General features: G+C 36.7%; 1 protein-coding gene across 4 annotated transcripts; it reads right to left on the bottom strand.

Moving 5' to 3' along the window:
• On the bottom strand, positions 1-14,898 carry LOC113010906 (macrophage mannose receptor 1-like). Of its 4 annotated transcripts, none has more exons than XM_026150179.1 (32): positions 14,743-14,898; positions 14,184-14,540; positions 13,923-14,093; positions 13,686-13,841; positions 13,328-13,438; positions 12,739-12,876; positions 12,445-12,621; positions 11,446-11,600; positions 10,694-10,807; positions 10,441-10,556; positions 10,152-10,300; positions 9,858-10,057; positions 9,385-9,500; positions 8,603-8,678; positions 8,327-8,480; positions 7,978-8,016; positions 6,545-6,708; positions 6,357-6,418; positions 5,922-6,022; positions 5,654-5,796; positions 5,198-5,303; positions 4,633-4,760; positions 4,271-4,315; positions 4,055-4,099; positions 3,828-3,930; positions 3,138-3,370; positions 2,646-2,811; positions 2,025-2,189; positions 1,794-1,910; positions 1,411-1,566; positions 1,094-1,123; positions 1-955 (listed from the first exon to the last, which is right to left on the bottom strand). In XM_026150179.1, exons 1-32 carry the CDS (start codon positions 14,813-14,815, stop codon positions 714-716), a joined length of 4,308 nt encoding a protein of 1,435 aa, XP_026005964.1. In that variant the 5' UTR covers positions 14,816-14,898; the 3' UTR covers positions 1-713. The 4 variants fall into 4 exon arrangements, with proteins under 4 accessions (XP_026005964.1, XP_026005965.1, XP_026005966.1 ...); XM_026150180.1 differs by having other exon boundaries at positions 8,603-8,675; XM_026150181.1 differs by lacking the exon at positions 4,271-4,315.
• Between the last annotated feature and the right edge of the window lie 6,335 nt (positions 14,899-21,233).

Here is a 21,233-nt window from a genome sequence, read left to right as displayed (position 1 = left end):
TTGTTTATTGCCAAGTTTAATGTTTATTCAATACCAACAGGCAGTACATTTATGTATTTCAAGACTACAAGCAATGAACAGCTACTAGTGGATCTAAGCACCACATGTAATAATTATATACATTCAATCACAGGGATAAAGAAAAACAAATTGTTATGGGGAAATGTTTTTATGCTTCGCTTCATAATAATAGTGTTCATATTTTACACTGTGCAGCCCAGCTTCTAAACAGTAAACTGTAAGCCATATAAGCCATATGATAAGACCACATGAGATTAACACACAAAGCTGAGTTTTGCAGAATTTGACTCACAAACAACACCCACACACGAACATGAAAAACAGGAACTGCTATGCTTGTTAAATAAAGGAAACGCCTGCGACTCGGTGTGAGTCTCTCTGTTGAGCTCTCACCCGTGCACGTTAAAAATCTCTCCAAGTGTCTAAGTGTTGTTTCTTCACCTGAGTGTTTGATAATTGTTGATATCCTTGACACAAATCAAATAATAATCCTATTCATACAGACATCCTAGAGCTTAAATTGGTCTGTAATGAGGTTGCCACCTCCACTGAAACTCACATTTAGTGACTTACTGTTAAATAATTGCATGTATTTACTGCATATAGTAAACAACCAAATAATAAATCATCAAAGTGTAATGCATCAGTTTGGAACACAGTAAAGTTTATATCCTAATAGACCCTACCTAAAATCACAAAGTTAAAACTGGTTCAGGGTTTTCTGCATTCTCTATTAGTTTATTGGTGTCAAGCACATCAGGTTGCGATCGTTCACCATTGAAGTACAGTGGATTTTCAAATGTGGGGAAGGGACCAGGAGACTTCTTGTAGAGGAAAAATGCAATGACTACCAGTGTGGAAGTGATCGTAATCACCAGTACAACTACCACAGTAGTGTGGACACGAGTTTGATGAGCTTGATCTCCATTAGATCCTGCAGGTTTAAGCAAGTAAGTTCAGATTTTAAAACATGATTTAAATTTTCACAAATTTTCACTAAATTTTTCACATTATTAGTAGTAGTATTGTTATATAATTAAACAACACAGAGCCATATAAAGACAGAACTTACCATCTTTTGATCCTGAAGTTTGAGGCATCACTAGTGGCAAAAAAACAAAGGAAAAGAAAGAAAGAAATGGTAAAAATGCAAACATATAGGTTTATTAGCTCTCTCTTTCCTGTAAACCATAAAACTTTAGCATTAATGTAAAGTAAGATGTAAGATATCCAATGGTAGATGGCATCTGTGTGGTGTACTAACAAGCTGCTTAGTAACACATGTAATGAGTATCATTAATTATAAATTATTATAGTTGTGCATTTGTTAACATTTTCCTTCAATAAATAATTGGATATAATTACTTCACATTGACACAATTATTTTACCTTTGGCTGTTTTACAGATATATGGTCTGTCGTGCCATCTGCGACCCGAGTTCCAAGTCCCATCTGAGGTTTGGATTGCTCCAAAATCAGAATCCGGCTCATCTGGAGCCCAGTTAGTGAAGTCCAAAATAGTTCTATCCAACCAAAGCCATGTCCCTAGAGACAAACAGAAATGTATTCCTTTTTTCACTTTGCTAACTTACCAATACCCCACTGAATGTGGCTACACAGTTGCTGACAAGAAAGACATGATAAATAGTACTGATTTAGTGGTGATTTGAGGTTATAGTTTGTTTCTTCAATTAAGTCAATAAATTGTTAATATGGTTTCATTAAATAGTTTTTCTATAAACACTAAAAGATTACACTTATTGTGGCCATACCTTTATGAGTTTTAAACAGACCAATCCAGAAAGAGTTGTGTCTGTCTTTGAAATTTGTCACAAAGCCTTTGATGAATTCTTGCTCGGAGGGATCTTCAATGCTAGCCAACACTCCACCTTAAAAACAAAAATCGACTGGTTGTGACAATGTTGAAAACACATATTAGGCTTAATCTTAACACCACATATTTACTGTATAGTGATTCTAAAATTATTCAGCATGTATCTTACCATGCCTTACACAGCTGCTAGCTGCATCTGCCCATTCAATTTCATCTTGGATAAACAAATAACAATAACCCCTATACGGCAGCCATGTGTAGCTCTGTTGGTACTCTAGATCTGTATCTTCAGGACAATTTCCAGGAAATATTGTAGACTCAGTTGGTGCCACTTCTGTGAAGAATAGAAGCAATAATGCTCAATGAATCACAAAATGTTTTACTGTGACTTGGTGAAACGGTTATCTCCTGGGATCAAAATGTTCTGCGATGTCTGTTACTGTAAATTAATGTAAATAATAAAAGAAGAACACTTGAGCTGACCAACAGCCAGCTAAGGAAAAAAAGCCCTCTGAAATAGCTCTTATTTAATAGACAGTAATGGGTCTCAAACACTCACAGGCCATCAAAGTTCTGTTCTCGTTACTCTCACATGATCAGAACACAGAGCACTGAAAATCCTGCCTCTTACTTTTAACTACATCCTTCTAAAGACATTAATAAGCACAGATTGCTTGACATTGGCCAGTTACCTAGCAGTTGCCAATTTAGTGATATCTAATATAGACGTTAAGACGTATAATCAAGATGCGAAAGATGTAGGAAAAATCATTAACTTGTTAAAACATACCTGTAGACTGCATACAGGCACTTTTTATGGTCACATTGCAGAAAGCGGTCCTCCATTTTCCATCCACATCTACATACACACAAGGTTTGTCCCTGCTTGGTTCAAATTCAGCCCAGCCGGCATTGTTCAGATGCCAACCATCAATATATTTAAAATAACCTCCAGTCTGAAAATAAACATGGATCAGATGTTGTCAAATCAATAGTTTTGTGGGGGATGTTTTCTGTCTGTCATACCTTGTTAAAACTGCTTCTGCCAATATGTGTTATATAGATTACAAATTTTGATTTTATTAAGAAGTCAGCAATCTTGGGTCATATGCCATTTGTCATGATTTTCCAAAATAAGTCATTTAATAACTTTATCACATCTTATTTCATACATAACCAAGAACCCTGTATAACTCTTATTTTCAGGTGTCCTGTATGTTTAATCATTTTATAGTACTTTTTATAGTTTTTATAGTAATTTTGGATAGTTGCAGCCTTGTACCTGCTGTTTGTTAAGTCCAATCCAAAGAGGACTATTGAGTTTTATAGCCAGTAGCTCAACATATGCCTGTGTCCAGTCATTTCGCAGGCTGGCCAAGTTGGCTTTCTCAGCGTTACAACGTTTCTGGGCATCATCCCAGGTCAGATTTTGAGTATTAATCTTGATGCTGTCATTTCCCAGAGTCTCATAGATATTATAATCTATGGTTTCAGGTGGTGCTTTAATGTTTGGATCTGTTAAGAGCAAAAATAAAATTAGACATGAGATTAATTCACATTTTTTGCACCACTGCAAACATTATAACTGTCAACAGGACTTTTTATTTATTTTGTTGTGCATTATTTGCAAATTTGTTCCCCATAGCAGGCCAAACACATTGATATGAGTGAACTACCACTGGAATGCAGTTGTACAACAACAATTTAACTTCTTAACATCCACCAGATCTCCAACGACCTCATTATGGGTTAGAGCTGGGTTTACATCAACCTCTCTATAACATTTTCACCTGTTTGCTCAAATGTAAATATAATAATAGAATTAAGGCTTATGTTTGAAATGAAGCTCTTTTTGAATTTGGATCAAATGCTACTTAACACTACCCCTAAATGGTGAGACTGCAGGAGAACAAAATATTTTATGAACTATGTTTAGCCTCTGAAAATGTCTACTCCAAAGAGATGAACTCACCAAGATTCTGTTGACATATATATCCATTGGTGTCATTGCAAGACCTTGTTGTCCATTTACCAATCCCAAAAACAGGATTTCCATTCATTACAACACATTCATCCTGGGTAAGAATGGTAAGTGAACATGATTTTAAAATCTATTTTTTTAAAATGCGCAATTAATTAAGATTACTTGTTGCATACAAACAGTGGTGACATGCTTAAATTAATATGGAAAATCATTACCTCATTCCATCTTTTATAAAAGCTGCCAGGATGACGATGAAGTCTCTGCAATCAAAATGATCATTATTAATATTTCATTAACATTTCTATTCCTGGGAGAAGAAAAACTTTTGGTTGGAGTTTGACATTGACCTCTGACCAAGCCCAGCATCACTGGACACATCTCTAACCACACCTACCTGTCAAATCACAACGCATAGCTCAAACTATGTTTACCTCATTCCATCTCGGATACACCATCCCAAAAGGTTGTTCACGTCTCTAAAATCAAAATTTGCTAGTGTAAATATTTCTTTAAAATGTCAGTGAAAACTCAAAAGCTGGTCAAAGCTTGACACTAAATTCTGTGTAGTTCAATTAAATCATAGCATCACTGAATATATATCTGTAACTCGACAAGAAATGCGCATTGGCGACTGCTGCTGTGATTTGGTGCTATATAAATGAAATTTAATTTAATTTAATTGAAAATGTGAAATCATGATACAAAAGCAAGCTGTAAAATGACAATACAGCTACTGATAGTTGTACAAAGGATTAGCTTCACATTACACCTGTATGAGATTGAATGAACTCACAGAATAGCCCCAGTTGGTGTATTGCCTTTTTTTCCCATCGGTCCAGAAAAATCCCTCTTGGCTTATAGCATTCAAACCAATCCACAGGTCTGTAGATGCTGTATGAACCATTCTGGTGATCAAAAATGCTGAAAATTGAAGATACAGACACAAGATATTAAATGTAGGTTTCTGGTTTCTTTTCCATTTTTGGTAAAGTATTCACATCTTCATAAGCTGTATGATATGTTTAACTCTTTCCTCCATAATGACCTCCCCTGTGCCCTTAATGAGGAGTTTTGAAACCTTAATATACACCAATAAAAATGTGGTTTGACAACCATTTGAATGGGCTTTAGGTTTTTCCAAACTTAGCCCTAGAAATATGTAGCGCTAAGTACAGACAGAGATCAACCACACTAACTTCAGAAGCACACCCAGTAATTTTGTTCTGGAAGCAGACCTAAAATATAACAGAAACCATTGAGTCCAGAAAAGAGAAACGAGGGATACACCTAGTAGGTATTTAAGGGGGAAAGAGTTAAAGTTTAAATCCAAATCTGAATAAAACACAATTAGAACTAACCTTGCACACTTCTTGTAGGTATAGAGACTAAATTGCCTCCCACCTCAGTGCATTTTGACCGTGCATATTCCCAGGTGATCTGCCTTTCGTTAAAGATGTTGTAACACTGCAGAAAAGAAATGTAATTATTATTATGATAAGACTTAGGTGAAACATTTCACCACTGAAACCTGTGTATTTTAGATGATCTCATTTATAATTAGTACTGAATGAAGTACACAGATGGAGGGGTCAAAATTTGCTGACTTTTTTTAATGCCACTCCACATTCGACAAACTTCTTTCTGCTTCCTTCATTCTCCTTCATTCGTGTTTTATTTAGTTATTTATTACATTTTAAAGAATCAACTTGACATTTGAAGCCAAATAAAGGCTCAATGTAAAATTTGATGGTGGGCCTCTGCTGTAATGTTGTCATTTTAAAAACTTCTCTGAAATAAAGGTTTAAAAGTCTGACCTTTGTGCCAAATTTCATCCATCTTTTTGGGCAGCCACCTGTTGGAGCAACTGTTGGGGCTGCAGTGGTGTTGGTTGGCAACATCCTTCCTCGCTTGCAAATAAATGAAAGCTCTCTTCCACAATTAGAAGTCCTCCAGAAGCCTATAAGATCAACAAAGAATTCATTAGGAACATTATCCTAATCCATTAATCAATTATTTTAATCCAGACATCGTGTCTAGATTTGATCATTTTTCAATTCAAGCGTTCAGCGCATTTTTACTCACCCATGTGATAAGACATAAAAACACAGTTTTGATCAAAGCCACTAGTGCTGGGTTGATCTTCATCCCATCTTCGAAATGACACTGGAGTACCATCCATCCACCTTAATGTAGAGAATTATGGTTAAATTTTTAATTGTATCATATGAAAATATTCATCATTTGATGTTAGACTTTTTTGTATTATGGTGTCACTATTTCTATTCCATAATAAATAAACAAACATGTGACCACATGGATTTAATTCACTGATGGCTAAAAAAGAAAAATCTTCTTTAGATCAAATGACAGGTCTTTTGAACTGATATCTGAAACTTAACCAGTAAAAAAAAGGAAATGTACCTCATTACAAATCTAATAGGAAATGCACTTCTTATCAATGATCATGAGTTGGCCTAAAAGCTCCCTTTTCCCCTTATGGCATTAATGATTACTCACCAAGCTGACCCATCAAGATCCACAGACAAACCTATATAATAACGCCCATAGCTTCTGGATATCTGTAGACACACACATAAATATGCACAATTATCTCTAGTGTGTGTCACATTCTAATGTTTTCAGCCTGCTCTAATGTATTAATAAAACAAAACAAAAAAGTACAAATTAAATACATAGATATTTACCTGTTTCCATAAGAAAACATTTTCCTCTTTACTGGTTATAGATACTAGGTCACTGTGCCTCTGCTGACAGAAGTGACGAGCATCTTCCATGGGCATTGACATTCTGTTAATATAATACTGATTCCCTCTCCGCTCCAGCCAACCATCCGAAGTGGTATTGAATTCTGTAAAAGTTTAGAAATACATTGATAGACTTGTCAGTGTTCTACCGTATCTTTTGGTCAGATCCGTTTGTCCAAGGAGACCCAACCTTAAAAAAGAGCAACTAAAACACCTGGTGGCCACATCAGACTTTTGAAGAGGGCTGAAGGTACACAATGAATAAAAAGGTATAAAATGTAAAATCTATCCCATTGATATTCAGATCATCCCAAATATTTTTCAACTAAAATTTATTTTTATTCATTAATTTCTTCAGTGATGTCATTATCAGAGGTGGAGCAAGTAAAGTACAAGCATTCTTTACCCAAGTAGAAGTACAGATATATTTGTTTAATTAAAAAAAGTACTAATTCAATACTAATTCAAGTTCATTACACACTCACTCAATTCTACCACCTATTTTTTATGCAAAGGTAACTGAAAATTGTCCTGTATTAATGTCATTCTAAAATAATATTATTATTACATGAGAACACAAATGTTATTCCAATCTAAATCTAAACCTAATGAATGAACTTTGCTTAAATCTTTTATGTAGGACACAAGTAGTTAAAAAACATTTTTTAAAATAACCATTTTCAGTTGTCCACATCGTAGAGCGTGACTTTGCCTCCACACCGCCACCAAATAATTTTTAATGTGTTCTCCAGTAGATTTTCTTAATGTGCAGGGTTTGATCACTTCATCACTTTGTGGATTTACAAAACTGAATTCAACATGATGTATGCAGATGTTTCACAGCTATACTAACAGTATACTGTATATTGTCCTTATACTAGACCTTTAAAGATGGTAAAAAGGTGGATGCTTAATCTAAGCATCACATGCTTAAATGCAAATTAATATACTACATTTACATAACACTGATCATGAGCACCACAATATGAAAATGGATAGAAATTATCAAAACACATCATATACAAATCCAATATGTAAAAATGCTGATGATTACATGCAATCAGTTTATGAGGTGTCACTAAGCAGTCCTTATCTTTAAATATAACCTCTCTTTTTCCTCCTTAGTTTTTTTCTATATTGGTCTCATGCTCTATAAAAAATACTGTTTATAATTTATAGTATAAGTTTGTTTATTTGAAAGGTAACAATGAAAATGATTTATCAGACTGCTTTGGGAAATTGCAAGTTTGAGCTACAATGCAAAACCACCAAAAAGGATGAAGCTGTACTCGGGCAAATCCGCAATCCAGGTTTTGTAGTGCATATGTGTTATTCACCCAGGTTATGTTCAAGGTTAATTCATGTGAACTTACCCACCACAGTATTATTCGAAGGTAGTTTTGGAGTCACTCCTGCAAGAACACAGACAGAAGTCCATTTTATTCAAAGGAAAGGAAAGCAACAGTAAACATGTGGTGGCACTCTGTAGTCTACACTGCGGTATACTGTAATGCAGTCATTATTTTTAGTCCGAAATGTGTTTCAACAATAGTGACAATTTCTCCAATCATATACACTGAAATCATGGCAAGAAGAGATTACATAATATTGTGAATATTAACAATAATCTCTTCACCCCTGAAGACAGAAAAGAACATGCATATGAAAGTTAGTTAAAAAATGTTCCAGCAGTGAGACTGGTCAGCATTCAGTCAACTGTACCTGCACGGATCTGACACAACCAGTCATTGTAACTGTCACAGTTCAAATCATTCCAGGAACCTTCTTCATCCCAGTTATGTATCACAAACTCAGCACAAGATTCTGCATTGTTGAAATTGTTTGGTTCTCCTTCCTGCCAGTGCTGGAAATCTAGCTGTTAACAATAAGAAACAACAATATTATGTTGAGTTATTGTAAATATTTTATTAAAATAACATTTAATGATTTAATGACCAAAAACAAAAGAACAACAAGAACAGAATGCCATTAACTTACTGGGCTTCCATCAGTCCAGGCATAACCAGTGGTTGTTTCAGGAATGTGAAGTCCAATCCAGGCTTTTCCACCTCTGCTGTACAAAAAAGGAAACGACACTCTCACTGTCTTCTAAAGTACTAAAACAAACATTTTAGCTACATTTGCAGTTAGCTGATGGTGTCAGTCTCATCAGAGAAGCTAAAACATGTCCATATGTTTTCACCCTACAGGCAAGATGTGGTACTTCAGGTGATGAAAGTCGAAAATATGGTGCATCTGAATTTGCTACTGCATAGAACAGCAGTCCCCAACCCCCGGGCCTCGGACCGGTACCGGTCCGTGAGAGTTGAGGCTCAGGTGTGAAATGTATGGTTTTCAGCGTTATTTTGTTATCGTTTTTATCGTTAACTCAGTTTTCCTGGGTCTTTTCACGTGTGTTATGAATAAATCTTCTTTTTTTCGGTACCGGTACTAGTTGTATTTTGTTGTATTTGCCGGTCCGTGAAAATATTGTCGGGCATAAACCGGTCCGTAGTGCAAAAATGGTTGGGGGAATGTACTACTATATGAATGCTTTTTTTCAGTAGGTTAAAACACCAACATGGTGTGTTGTGTGAATGTGAAACATATTTGCCAGCATGCTGAATATTTTTAAACAGGATTATTTCACATAGATGATCATTGTCTAGAGTTTGATCTTATGTTAGGATAAACTAATGGTTGTATGATTTAGACTGGAAAATAATTGACAGAAGATATTATAAACAGTAGTTGTTATTGTAGACTAAGTCATGCTGTACCTGAACAGTCGTAGCTCAGCAGAACTGTGGATGCTAAGCAGATCTCCTCCAATGGCCCTGCAGTAATCCCTGGCCTCAAACCAAGTCTTTTCTTCTGAGCGAGGACCTGTAAAAAACTTCAAACGCAAGACAACAACTCTGTAAATTTCTCAACCGCAGATAGTTCATGCAATTGAAGGTAATTGAATTGAATTTAATTTTGTGAGCACAACACTGAATGGAGTCCTGAGGAATAAGGAGAAATAGAATGCCAAACACGAAGAACAAGTCCCTATCGTGATGAATGAAGAGATTCTTAAAACTGACAGGTTGCTAGTGTATCATAGGACTAACACACAGAGACCCAGTTACACTCACATTCACACTTATAGCATATTTTGGCTGACATCGCATTGCTGTAAAGTGCCAGTGCTAAATACTCCACAATAGACAAAGTTTCTTTGAGTTCACTCAAGGCTGACCGAAGGTTGTACCTTAGCGCACATAGCTTTCGTTCCCACTCGAGTCCAACCCTCTGGACATTTAGGAGGAGCTACAGTTGGTGGTGGAGCAGTTGGAACCATCCCCTCTGCCATGTACTTGCAGATATATTTTTCTTTGTTGGTGCAGGGAAGCAGGTCCCAAAGTCCAGCCAAAACCCCAGTTGTCATGGCAACACAACCCTGCTGGTAACCTTGGGGCATTGAGGAAAGCAATAGTCATGTGCAACTTATTGGGCTGCAGTTTATTCCTGATATTTAAGTACAGAAATTCAGATGCATCCATACCTGGCATTTGGCTATTCCAGTGAGTGAACCTTACTGTGGGTGAGTTGGTCCACTCAAAAACATCAATATTCTTTTGATTTGAGAGCCCTATCCAGAAGTGTTTCTCTGGTCTCAACCCCACCAAGCTGACAAGGAAGGCATTATCCACCCTGCAAAAATGTATACAATTCATGGATTTCTTGTCATTTTTAATATACCGTGCAGCACATGCATCTGCATGCATGTTTGTGGATTTCCCAAAGAAGTCGTTATGTGATTTATAACAAAGATGAACTGGTTGTTTTCTTACCCATTTGAAACATCAGCTAAGTATGAGTTTGAACTCTTGCAGTCTTCACTAGCTTGACTGAAAGTCTTTGTCTCAGTGCCTACAAAGTAGCAGTAGGAGCCATGTTTTTTCCATCCCTATAGGAGAGTAAATACATCACAACTGAGGAGTACATTAAAATTTCATTTATCTATTTTTAATCTGTTTTTTTAGAATGTACTACTGATTTCACAAAGTGAAATTTGAACCTTAATCATGCTTTGTTATTACTCACGGCTTTACATCCGATGTCTATATCTGGTTCATTTCCAGTGCTTTCAGTGGAACTTTGCTTCATACAGATAAAGCCATGTTGCTCATCACATGACCGATCTGCCCAGTTCCCGTTCTGCAAGAACAAAAGCATTGTAAACACTTGCAGATTTGTGGGCTGGATTGCTGAATCAATAAAATTCAAATATTTAAAGCACTGTAATTACAGTTACTCCAAGGTTCTTTGGTATATTTCTCAGAATGCTAAGCACTCAAAGTGCTTATATTTGCAGTAAAACACTATCACATCCAAAAAGCCTGTAACTTGCCCAAAACCTTTAAATCATGAAAGGTTTTAAAGTTTAGATATTTCGTAAGAATGACACATGGCTATAGAAGTAAATGCATTGCCTTCTAATTCTAAAGGAGTCTTGTCGTGTTTTCTCTCACAGTGAATCTACTTTACCAGTCTACCACACCTAAGATACTGATTTCATAACATTCAACTTTGTAAACCAGTGTGGAAACTATGAAGAAAAATGTCGGAAGAAAATATTCTGCAGCTCACAACTAAGTTAAAACGGTAGAAAAATATGTAAAATATCAGTATTGTAAAACATGTACTCTAGAAACAGCACAAAAAATACAGTTTAATATTTCTTGCAAAACTTTTTCTTGAAGATCAATACATCAAGGGTAGTGGATTATGCTTCCTCCATGCATGATTTGTCTAGCTAAACACATATAGATGAATAAATATGCACAAGGTCTTACCTCTCCCCTGATGAGAACACAGTCATCTCCATCAGTGGAGAGTCCTGGTTTTCCATATTCCCAGCTGGTGAAGGACACATGAGACTGGTCACTCCAATCAAACAGTCCCTCTGTCCTAATGTCATTCAGTCCAATCCAAAGCTCATCAGTGGATGCTACAGAAAAATAATGGACCAAATATCAGCCAGAAGCTCAAATTTCCCCATTGCACTGAAAATTACTTGTACAGTTCATAGACTGGTAAAGAGCGACAGGCATTGTCTAAATCGTACTTTAACATATGAAAAAATCAACAGCTCACACATGCGTGGAAATATTTGACATAGACTCGCAGCAAGCTAGAGCTGAATGAATGACATGATCTCTATTGTCACTCCTAAATGTACAGTCATGCTGCCAGTTATTATGTGTAAAGTGTGCATGTCATTCTCATCTGTTAAGGCTTTCTTAATAATTAGTCTTTTATACAAAATTCAGTATTTTTTTATTATTTGCCAGAGTAAAAACAATTATGATATAGGGATGAATACAGCACTCTCTCAGTGATATTACGAAGTGAAACTGTTATTCATATATTGTTATTCATATATCACTGGCTGTTTATGTATTAGTAAACATTTTGGTTTTAATTAAAGACAAACTTGAATAAACTCAGTAGGTGTAAATAGAAACTGGATTAGGTGGAATACACATTTTGATTAGGTTTAGGTGAGATAGACAGTTTAGTTAGAGTTTAAAAAAACACGATTTAAATTAAATGCAAATAAAGATGTTGTGACCTAGCCTGTGTACTTTTTTTAAACCACAAAATATCCCTAAAGTTTACCATATCCTGCCACAACAATAAAGAGTTTAATGATGCTATTAGTGAATTACAAACTGGAAACTGATGTGTTCAATCTCAGCACATGTGCACCTTGTCAAATGTATGAAATATATTTGCTGTTGGGAATCTGTTTTATATTAACATTATTTCTTGGAGATATGATTGCCACATACCGTATCCAAGCTGAGAGATCACAAAGCTTTGATCCTCCACATTTCGGACGGTCGCTAAGTCGCCGCCTTCTGCACGACAAGCTTTCTGAGCGCCAGACCATGTTTGAGCATTACGCTGAAGATGAAAACAGTGGCCATTGTAGGGAATCCAAGGTGCTGAGCAAAATCCTTGTTCAACTGATGATGAAAAGAACAAATATATAAGAACTTCACTTCTGATGTCCCCCAAGAAACTACTGCAATCTAGAGAAATATTCAAATCGCGGTAAAACAGAATCGAATTTTTTTATATACTTTGTGGAGGTGCTGGTGGGACCCCATCTTTGTAGCAGATGTAGCCCATTTTCTTGGTACAGGATGAACTTTGCCAAGAGTGCTCTCCAGCAGTGTCAAGAATTGCACAGTTGTGTCCTGGATTAGGAAGTGGATTCCCTAAATCAAGATAATAATGATGATGGTTAACACTCACACATTACCCAATCATGCACAATAAGAATTTTAGGAGTACTTTAAATCTTTGAGTAATTTGTAACAATATTGGTAGTATTTAGCATTTAGAAAAACTAACAAAAGACGGATAGAAAATGAAAATACTGTATTAGTTGTTAAAAAGATAAAAATGTGTAATAATTAGCCGAAACTTGGAGACATGAATGAATATTTAGTTGTTGGTTTTTTTAGGTTTAGACTGTTGTACTTCTTACGTACATGAATTCTTGAAAAACCTTTTACCCTAAGAGTCTAGTTGTCACAGGAGTTAGGCTAACAGATTATATTTGCTTAACACTGTAATTTTCTGAAACTTTTCAGTTAATTTCCAGATCGCTCAGATGTTTTGAGGATTATTGCTGAAAGGAACTTCGTCCTTGCAGGGAGGACTTACCAGAATCCCATCGCAGATAACGGAAAGGTTTGCCATCAGTCCACTGCCAACCATGTTCTGGGTCCAAAACTAACCCAATCCAAAGTTTTTTTCTCCCTGCTCCCAATAATGCTGTGTGTTCAAGTGTTTACGAGACAGCGGGACGAAAAAAGAAAAGCACTTATTTTTCTTTCCTGAATTAAAATATCAGCTTTACAAAAGTCAGTTGGTAGGAATAACACAGATAAATACTAAAATATAGTGCAGGTTCATGCAACATCAAAAGTATTTGTAATCCAAAATCTTGATTATTTCATTTAAAATTCAAAATGCTGCATCTGTTTGAGCTCTGGCAAATATCCACCAGGTGGCACCTCACCTGAGATCAAAGCTTGCTCACTGGGCTCCACAATACTGACCAAGGAGGCAGCCTGCTGTTTACAGCTGGTATCAGCTTGTCCCCAAGTCAGAGATGACTGTATGTTCAGCTGGTAATATGCTCCTGTTATGAGATTTTTTCTCCAGTGATCTGTGGCTGTATTTTGACAGAAAAAAAAATTAATTCAAATAATTCTTACATTTTCACTCCAGTGATGTTGAAATTTGACAAACTCACAAGTGGTTGGGCAGTATCCCCACTGTTCACGTTCAAATTTTGTTTCAACTGCACACCATGGTCGCTTTGTTGAGGAGTCAAATGTAGTGCAGTCTCCATACCACCGGTCTTTGTAAAGGAAGGGAAACATGCAGATCTTTCCTAATGCATTTCCCTCAATGGTAAATAACTCTGGAGGTGAAAAGAAAAGGCTTCAGGTTGGGTCAAGTGGCTATAGACAAATGCACACTTACACATAAAAGCATATGTTTTATACTATACCTCTGTATGTTCTTGTACAAGCACCGCTTGAGGTCCCTGTAATTGTGAACTGGTTATTTGGTCCTGTTGTTTTTGAGAGAGCAATTGTTTCATCAGCTTTCATCTCAATGAATAAATTATTATTTTTGAGGGCAAGCAGAGTTCCATTCCTGCATTCCCACTTTTGCAGGTCGCTCTTGTCATCACAGTCATACAGGCTCACTTCACTTCCTATACTTTTGCCCTGAGCTCCCAGGCATTTTTTAGTTGTGGTAACATAAAGCCGGTCATCAGTCGTCCAGCGTAGGTCAAGGCAGCGGCTAACCCTTTTCAGCAAACAAAAACCAGTGGCTTTGTTCATGAGTGAAAACGGGGAATCTGCAAAGGGGAAAGTTAAAAAAAAAGATCAGCCTGTTGCACAAAGTTTATTCCAGTATGGATTCAAACAAGCCTTTAATGAAAGCCGTGTTTGAATCAATAAACATCCTAATATATAAATATATTTCCCAAACAATTGTGGGGTTTCTCAAGGCTTGGTCATGACAAATCGTTAAATCAAATGTTTGAGCTTATACTGTACCATTTGTTGTTGAGCATTGGCATGTTGTGATGAAGAGGCCAAAGACTGCTAGAGATATTCTTGGGAGCATCATTCCTCCAATCAGTCTCAGAGCAGCAGACAATGTCCATGCATTGCAAGCAGAGGACTTATGTGCCTGAACATGAAAAGGAGGCAACCTTAATATCTCTGACATGACTTTGTTTCCCCCCCTTCATTGAGAAAGTCTCATGTTTCACATTGGCACATTTCAACATTTTGCTACTGGTACGTGGGTGGACAGGAAGGAAGGAAGGGCAACATACACAAAAGCACACAAACACACACTCTTTCTGTTAGACTCCAGACACGGCAAAAAGCTGTCCCATTCACTTCCCCTCCATAGGAAGAACGAAATGTGTAAGACAATTTGCTAAACATGTTTCATGAATCAGCATTAGTGATCCAGAGAAACAGTAATTCACAAGCTTTGATGCAGTACATATGGATTTATAGTGTTGCCTTTGACATCTTCCTTATGATTAAGTAAGGGTCAGAATCACAAAGTTCCTCACAGTACTACAGTACCATAATACTGTAACAATGTTATCAGGATAAAGGCATTCAGCAATATTCTACACAGCCCAAGATTGTCTACTATCACACTCAGTGATATATTTGTTACGAATTAAGAATATTGCTCTGAAGAGGCAAAGGCAGGAAATGTGCTTCTATTTATTTGTACACATATATTAAATTCATAATGAATTTTCTGTGTAGAGTTTGCATGTTCACTGCAAGGCTGCGTGGAGTCTCTCCAGGTTTTCTGGCTTTTAAGCCAACAAGTAACGTACCCAATGGCATGTTAGCTTATCTTGTGATTCTAAATTGGCTGTAGGTGCAAATGTGTGCAAGTGAATGGTTACCCTGTGTCTCACCCAATGAAGCTGAGGTGACTGATGCTACCAATGCTATAATTCATGATGTTATGACAGATCCGGGGGGGGGGGGGGGGCTGTGTGCATCCTGAGTGTAGTAACATAATGTCCTGCTTTACGGAGTAGGCATTCAGATGTTTTTCTTTTTGTTTGGTTTGTTGTGTTTTGTTTCCAGTTCTTCCTTAATATCTATCACTGCATTTTGTATTTTCACTTCCCCTTTGGTTATTCTCCTTTTTGTGGTGGCACATTGTGCTGAAGTATGAACCTTTGTTACCACGATGATGTTTTTATGATGCCTGGATGAAGCTGCTACACTAATAAAGCTCGAGCTTTTGTTAAGCAAAAAATAAAATTATACTTTTTTCAACATATTTAGAAACAAAACTATTATTGTAGGGTAAATCAAAAGAAATACCTTCAAGAATATAAACACAAATGCTTTGCAACAAGGTGCAAACTATTGTTTACACAAAAAGCCCAGATTAGACACAAAAATATCTAAAATAGAGTGCACAGTTCTGAAAAAAAAATCTTTGGAGAAATGAAAGTAAGATAAATTTGGATGATGGGAAAAGAAAAATGCAAAGAAAGAGAAAAACATTAACGATCCGAAAAATTATCCGACAAACATGGTGAAGGCAGTGTTATGGTATCAGCATGTTTGGCTACCAGTGGGACTGGGTCACTGGTGTTTATTGATGATATTAATGCTATTGATGATAGAAGCATCCGGATGAACTCTCTGCTCAGATTTAGCCAAATCCTGGAAAACTGATCGGACAGAGCTTCACAAATGGATAAAGTAAAGCTGTTGGTTATTTAAGATGTTCTTAAATAACCAAGTCAGTCAGCTGATCTAAACCCAACAGAGCATGCTTCTCACAAGCAAGCAGCAACTAATGGTGGCTGCTTTAAAGGCCTGGCAGAGCATTATTAGGGAATAATTACATGTGATGTACAAGGGTAAAAGGTGTGTTATTTCAATTGCTATCCAAGTATAAAAAACAATCCTTATATCCTTATATTAGTTTGTCCAGATTTTCCTGGAGCCGACCCAGTTAGAAGGTCAGATCAGACCCAACAGGCTTGACCATCTTTTAAACAGGAAGTTTACTTCACAAAAAAAGTGAGAGGTCTCCACTTTTGTATATTTATATCAATTTTAATAACAACGAGACACATTAGTAAGACCAAAAGAAAAAAAACACTTAAATGCTTGACCATAAACCATGTTCTCAAGCCATTAAATGCTTTTATAATCTACAAAATATAAGTTAGCCATGCATTACGAGTTATGATTTACAAGCAAATGATAGAAATGCAGTGTCGCTCATTGAGCACACCCTGGACTTTGGTGTTTGATAAGGTTTCACAGTCTCAGCTCAGCTGTGGTAATAAAAGCTGATGTCCAGTATTTCAGGTACAAACTGAAATACTGGACTTACACTGTAACCTGGTTATGATGTTGAGATGTTTCTCTTTATTTGGACTCCTCACGTTTCTCTTGTCATCTTTGTTTAGATGTGAAACAAATATTTGCTCTGCTTTCAGGTATGTTTCTCTAATCTGAAATTGCTTGCAATATATTTTTTGTACATCCTGAGGAAATAAGGGGTATAACAGTGAGGGAGAGCACTCATGACTTGTGTAACCTCTGACAAATTGTGCAATGTTTGCTGTAGACGCTTTAAAATGTATGAATAAGAGTAATATAAATAAATATGCACCAATAAACATGTCTCCTTGATATCTTCTTGTAATGAAACTGTCTTCACAGTACTGTTAGTCATCGTCTCGTCTCGTCCTGATGAGGAATTTAACAGTAATTCTGGTGAATGTGTTCCTGCTGGCCTCAACTGTGATTTCAAAGAATTGTGGCGACGGCTCTGATGAAGAATTTTGTGGTATGTGGTCGTTCTACACAAGTTAAGCTGAAGCTTAAATTTATATTTTAGTGTCAGCTATTTAAAATTTACCTGGAGAAATTGTGATGTCCTTGTCTCATGCACACGGCCAGTTTAACATGTGTTGAGTAACTCGTGCATCTGTTAAGATTTTTAACTCTTTGACTACATCATGATCATTATTTTGTACCTGTTGCAGTCTGTGAGAAATGTAAACACAATTAAAGCACAAATAAACAAATATAAGCGATCATGTGTTCTACTTACTGTTCTACTTTGAAGTGACTATTTTTCTTTTTACATGAGTAAATTTGTTCATTAATTTACAAACACTGGTCGTGAGATGCTATGTAAAAGCTTGATATCAGAACTTTTTCTTTGCACTTTTAGTTTGTAGCTTTCAATGATAAATCCATAATTTGATATATCATCTAAAAGGCTCATGCGACTTTGAGGATCACTCCTGTGGTTGGAAAGATGTTAGTCAGACCTCTTATTCCTGGAGAAGGCAGATGGCAAACATTACCTTAATACCTGGACAGGACCATACCACAGGAAGTGCATGGGGTGATTAGTATAACTTCCTGTCATATTGTTGATGGCACATTTTAAAGTGGATGCAAAAACTACTGAGATCCATTTTTCATTTGATTATGAGATTTAGCCTGTTAACACTGGATTTTTTTTTCTGATTGCCACAGGTCATGTAATGCATATAGATGGTAAGGAAGGAGGTGGGGTTTTTTCAGATGCTAATTTGGAATATTCTGTTGACCAGGGAGCTGCTCTGGGATGCCAGATTAGGTACTAAAAATTAATCATTAATATATGAGTCCCACAGCTGAGTTCCTGATTGATAGTGCATATCAGTATGCCCCATGCCAGCAGTTATCTGTTTTTATGTAATCTGTCTGTTAATATGTTTCAGGTTTTGGTACCATATTTATGATCAAGAATCATCATCGCTCCCATCAAGATCAGCTCTTACAGTAAAAGTGATCAGAGACCACACTGAAACAGATTTACTGACGATTTCTGGTGAAACAGATGGTTGGGAGAATGCCACAGCGCTAATTGGGAATCAGCCAGGAGGATACAAGGTTAGCAAAGCATCCTGTAGACTTTAACCAATACACAGAAAGTAACAGCAAACATTTAATTAAGGTTAATATCTTTTTAGTTCCTCCCTCATATTATATTGATCTTTATCTGATCTTTAACTGTTTCATGTTCTTCTGGAACACCTCTGCATCTGGGGCAACAATAAAGCATTTTTTTCACTAAAAATGCAACACCATAGCACTCAGAATGATGAAGATGCTTTTGTAAATTAAAATACACATCATAATTTCAGGTGAACTTAAGCAAACAGGCCAACCAGGTAAAATCCGGATGCTTTCCATTAATCAAAGCAACAAATGTATCAAAATTTAGATGTACATGAATGTCAGTGACCTAAAGTGTTATTAAAAAAAGAGATTACAGTAATACTAATTTTATGGCTGTTTGTTCTGACGTATCGACCAAAGTAGTTGTCATTGTTAAAAAATATGCCTTTAATTCTTTTAATTTAGTAATCTAATCTATTCTTCTCATTTTGTCATGTATGGACCCAATAGACGTCTTTTCTACTTGTAAAAAATGTCAACATCCGTCGGTTTTTTCAGCTATACTGGAACCCAGTAGATCACATCAGGGTTTCAACCGTGTTTTCATGGCAAGATGAAAGTGTCATGTTTTCAGTAATTTCCTACTGTACTTAAAAGCAGCAGTGTACAAACAGTACAGAGAGTTTAAGGAACCATTTCTTCATTTCTGACCCTCTGCAATCATAACTAAGAGATTGTGGGGGGGTGTCTTCAAAGAAATGCAGTAATCTTCTCTTATAAGGGTGAAAAAATACTTTCTAACTTTTGATTATGAATTTAATACTGACTTTTCAGAACAAATGAAGAGTAAAGGTCTTTTTCTTTTTGCAGCTACTGTTTTTATTCAGTCTTTCATTTTTGGAAAAACTGGATGTTATGTTGGATGATATCAACTTTGAATACTGTAAAGAAGGGGAAGTCCCAGCTGGAGGTATAGACAACCTTTCATGTGACTTTGAAAAGGATACCTGTGCATGGTACCATGACTACAGAGCCAGTCTCTTGTGGGAAAAGAGTAAAGGTGGATATGATCTCCCAACTGGGAATGGTGAGTAGCCTACTGAGCATTAACATATAGGTTTAATATTTTGGATCTTCCTGGGTGACATGGATTGAAATATTGTGATTAATAAATAATATTAAAGCCATCATGAAACTATATACAGTGGGGCAAAAAAGTATTTAGTCAGCCACCGATTGTGCAAGTTCCCCCACCTAAAATGATGACAGAGGTCAGTAATTTGCACCAGAGGTACACTTCAACTGTGAGAGACAGAATGTGAAAAAAAAATCCATGAATTCACATGGTAGGATTTGTAAAGAATTTATTCGTAAATTAGGGTGGAAAATAAGTATTTGGTCACCTCAAACAAGGAAAATCTCTGGCTCTCACAGACCTGTAACGTCTTCTGTAAGAAGCTTTTCTGTCCCCCACTTGTTACCTGTATGAATGGCACCTGTTTGAACTCATCATCTGTATAAAAGACACCTGTCCACAGCCTCAAACAGTCAGACTCCAAACTCCGCCATGGCCAAGACCAAAGAGCTTTCGAAGGACACCAGGAAAAGTATTGTAGACCTGCACCAGACTGGGAAGAGTGAATCTACAATAGGCAAGCAGCTTGGTGTGAAAAAATCAACTGTGGGAGCAATCATCAGAAAATGGAAGACATACAAGACCACTGATAATCTCCCTCGATCTGGGGCTCCACGCAAGATCTCATCCCGTGGGGTCAAAATGATCATGAGAACGGTGAGCAAAGATCCCAGAACCACACGGGGGGACCTGGTGAATGACCTGCAGAGAGCTGGGACCAAAGTAACAAAGGTCACCATCAGTAACACACTACAACGGCAGGGAATCAAATCCCGCAGTGCCAGACGTGTTCCGCTGCTGAAGCCAGTGCATGTCCAGGCCCGTCTGAAGTTTGCCAGAGAGCACATGGATGATACAGCAGAGGATTGGGAGAATGTCATGTGGTCAGATGAAACCAAAGTAGAACTTTTTGGTATAAACTCAACTCGTCGTGTTTGGAGGAAGAAGAATACTGAGTTGCCAAAATACCAGCTACTGTGTGTGCAAACCTGGTAAAGACCTATAGTAAACGTTTGACCTCTGTTATTGCCAACAAAGGTTATGTTACAAAGTATTGAGTTGTATTTTTGTTATTGACCAAATACTTATTTTCCACCCTGATTTACGAATAAATTCTTTACAAATCCTACCATGTGGATTCATGGATGTTTTTTTCACATTTTGTCTTTCACAGTTGAAGTGTACCTCTGGTGCAAATTACTGACCTCTGTCATCATTTTAGGTGGGGGAACTTGCACAATTGGTGGCTGACTAAATACTTTTTTGCCCCACTGTAGCAACACAGTTTAAGTAAACTATAAAACCATCCAGAGTACTATGCATGGCCTCTGATGTGTCTTTTAGGTCATGTGATCTTCTGTAGTATTAATAACGCAGTCATTATCTTAAATATCTGCTCACGTGTAAGATTTATGTATCATCTATTACAAATTGCAGTAAATTC

The sequence above is a fragment of the Astatotilapia calliptera genome, chromosome 18 (assembly GCF_900246225.1).
Source record: "Astatotilapia calliptera chromosome 18, fAstCal1.2, whole genome shotgun sequence".
In the NCBI taxonomy this organism is placed as follows: Eukaryota; Metazoa; Chordata; class Actinopteri; order Cichliformes; family Cichlidae; genus Astatotilapia; species Astatotilapia calliptera.
Note: the sequence above shows the minus strand (reverse complement) of the source record. Positions and strands in the feature narration are given on the sequence as shown.

Coding starts and splice junctions, on each gene's coding strand:
- LOC113010906 (XM_026150179.1), bottom strand. CDS start 14,815: ATGATGCTCCCAAGAATATCTCTAGCAGTCTTTGGCCTCTTCATCACA. Junction 10,301..10,440: donor TTAGCTGATGTTTCAAATGG/GTAAGAAAACAA, acceptor ACATTTTTGCAG/GGTGGATAATGCCTTCCTTG. Junction 9,501..9,857: donor CGAAAGCTATGTGCGCTAAG/GTACAACCTTCG, acceptor TTGCGTTTGAAG/TTTTTTACAGGTCCTCGCTC.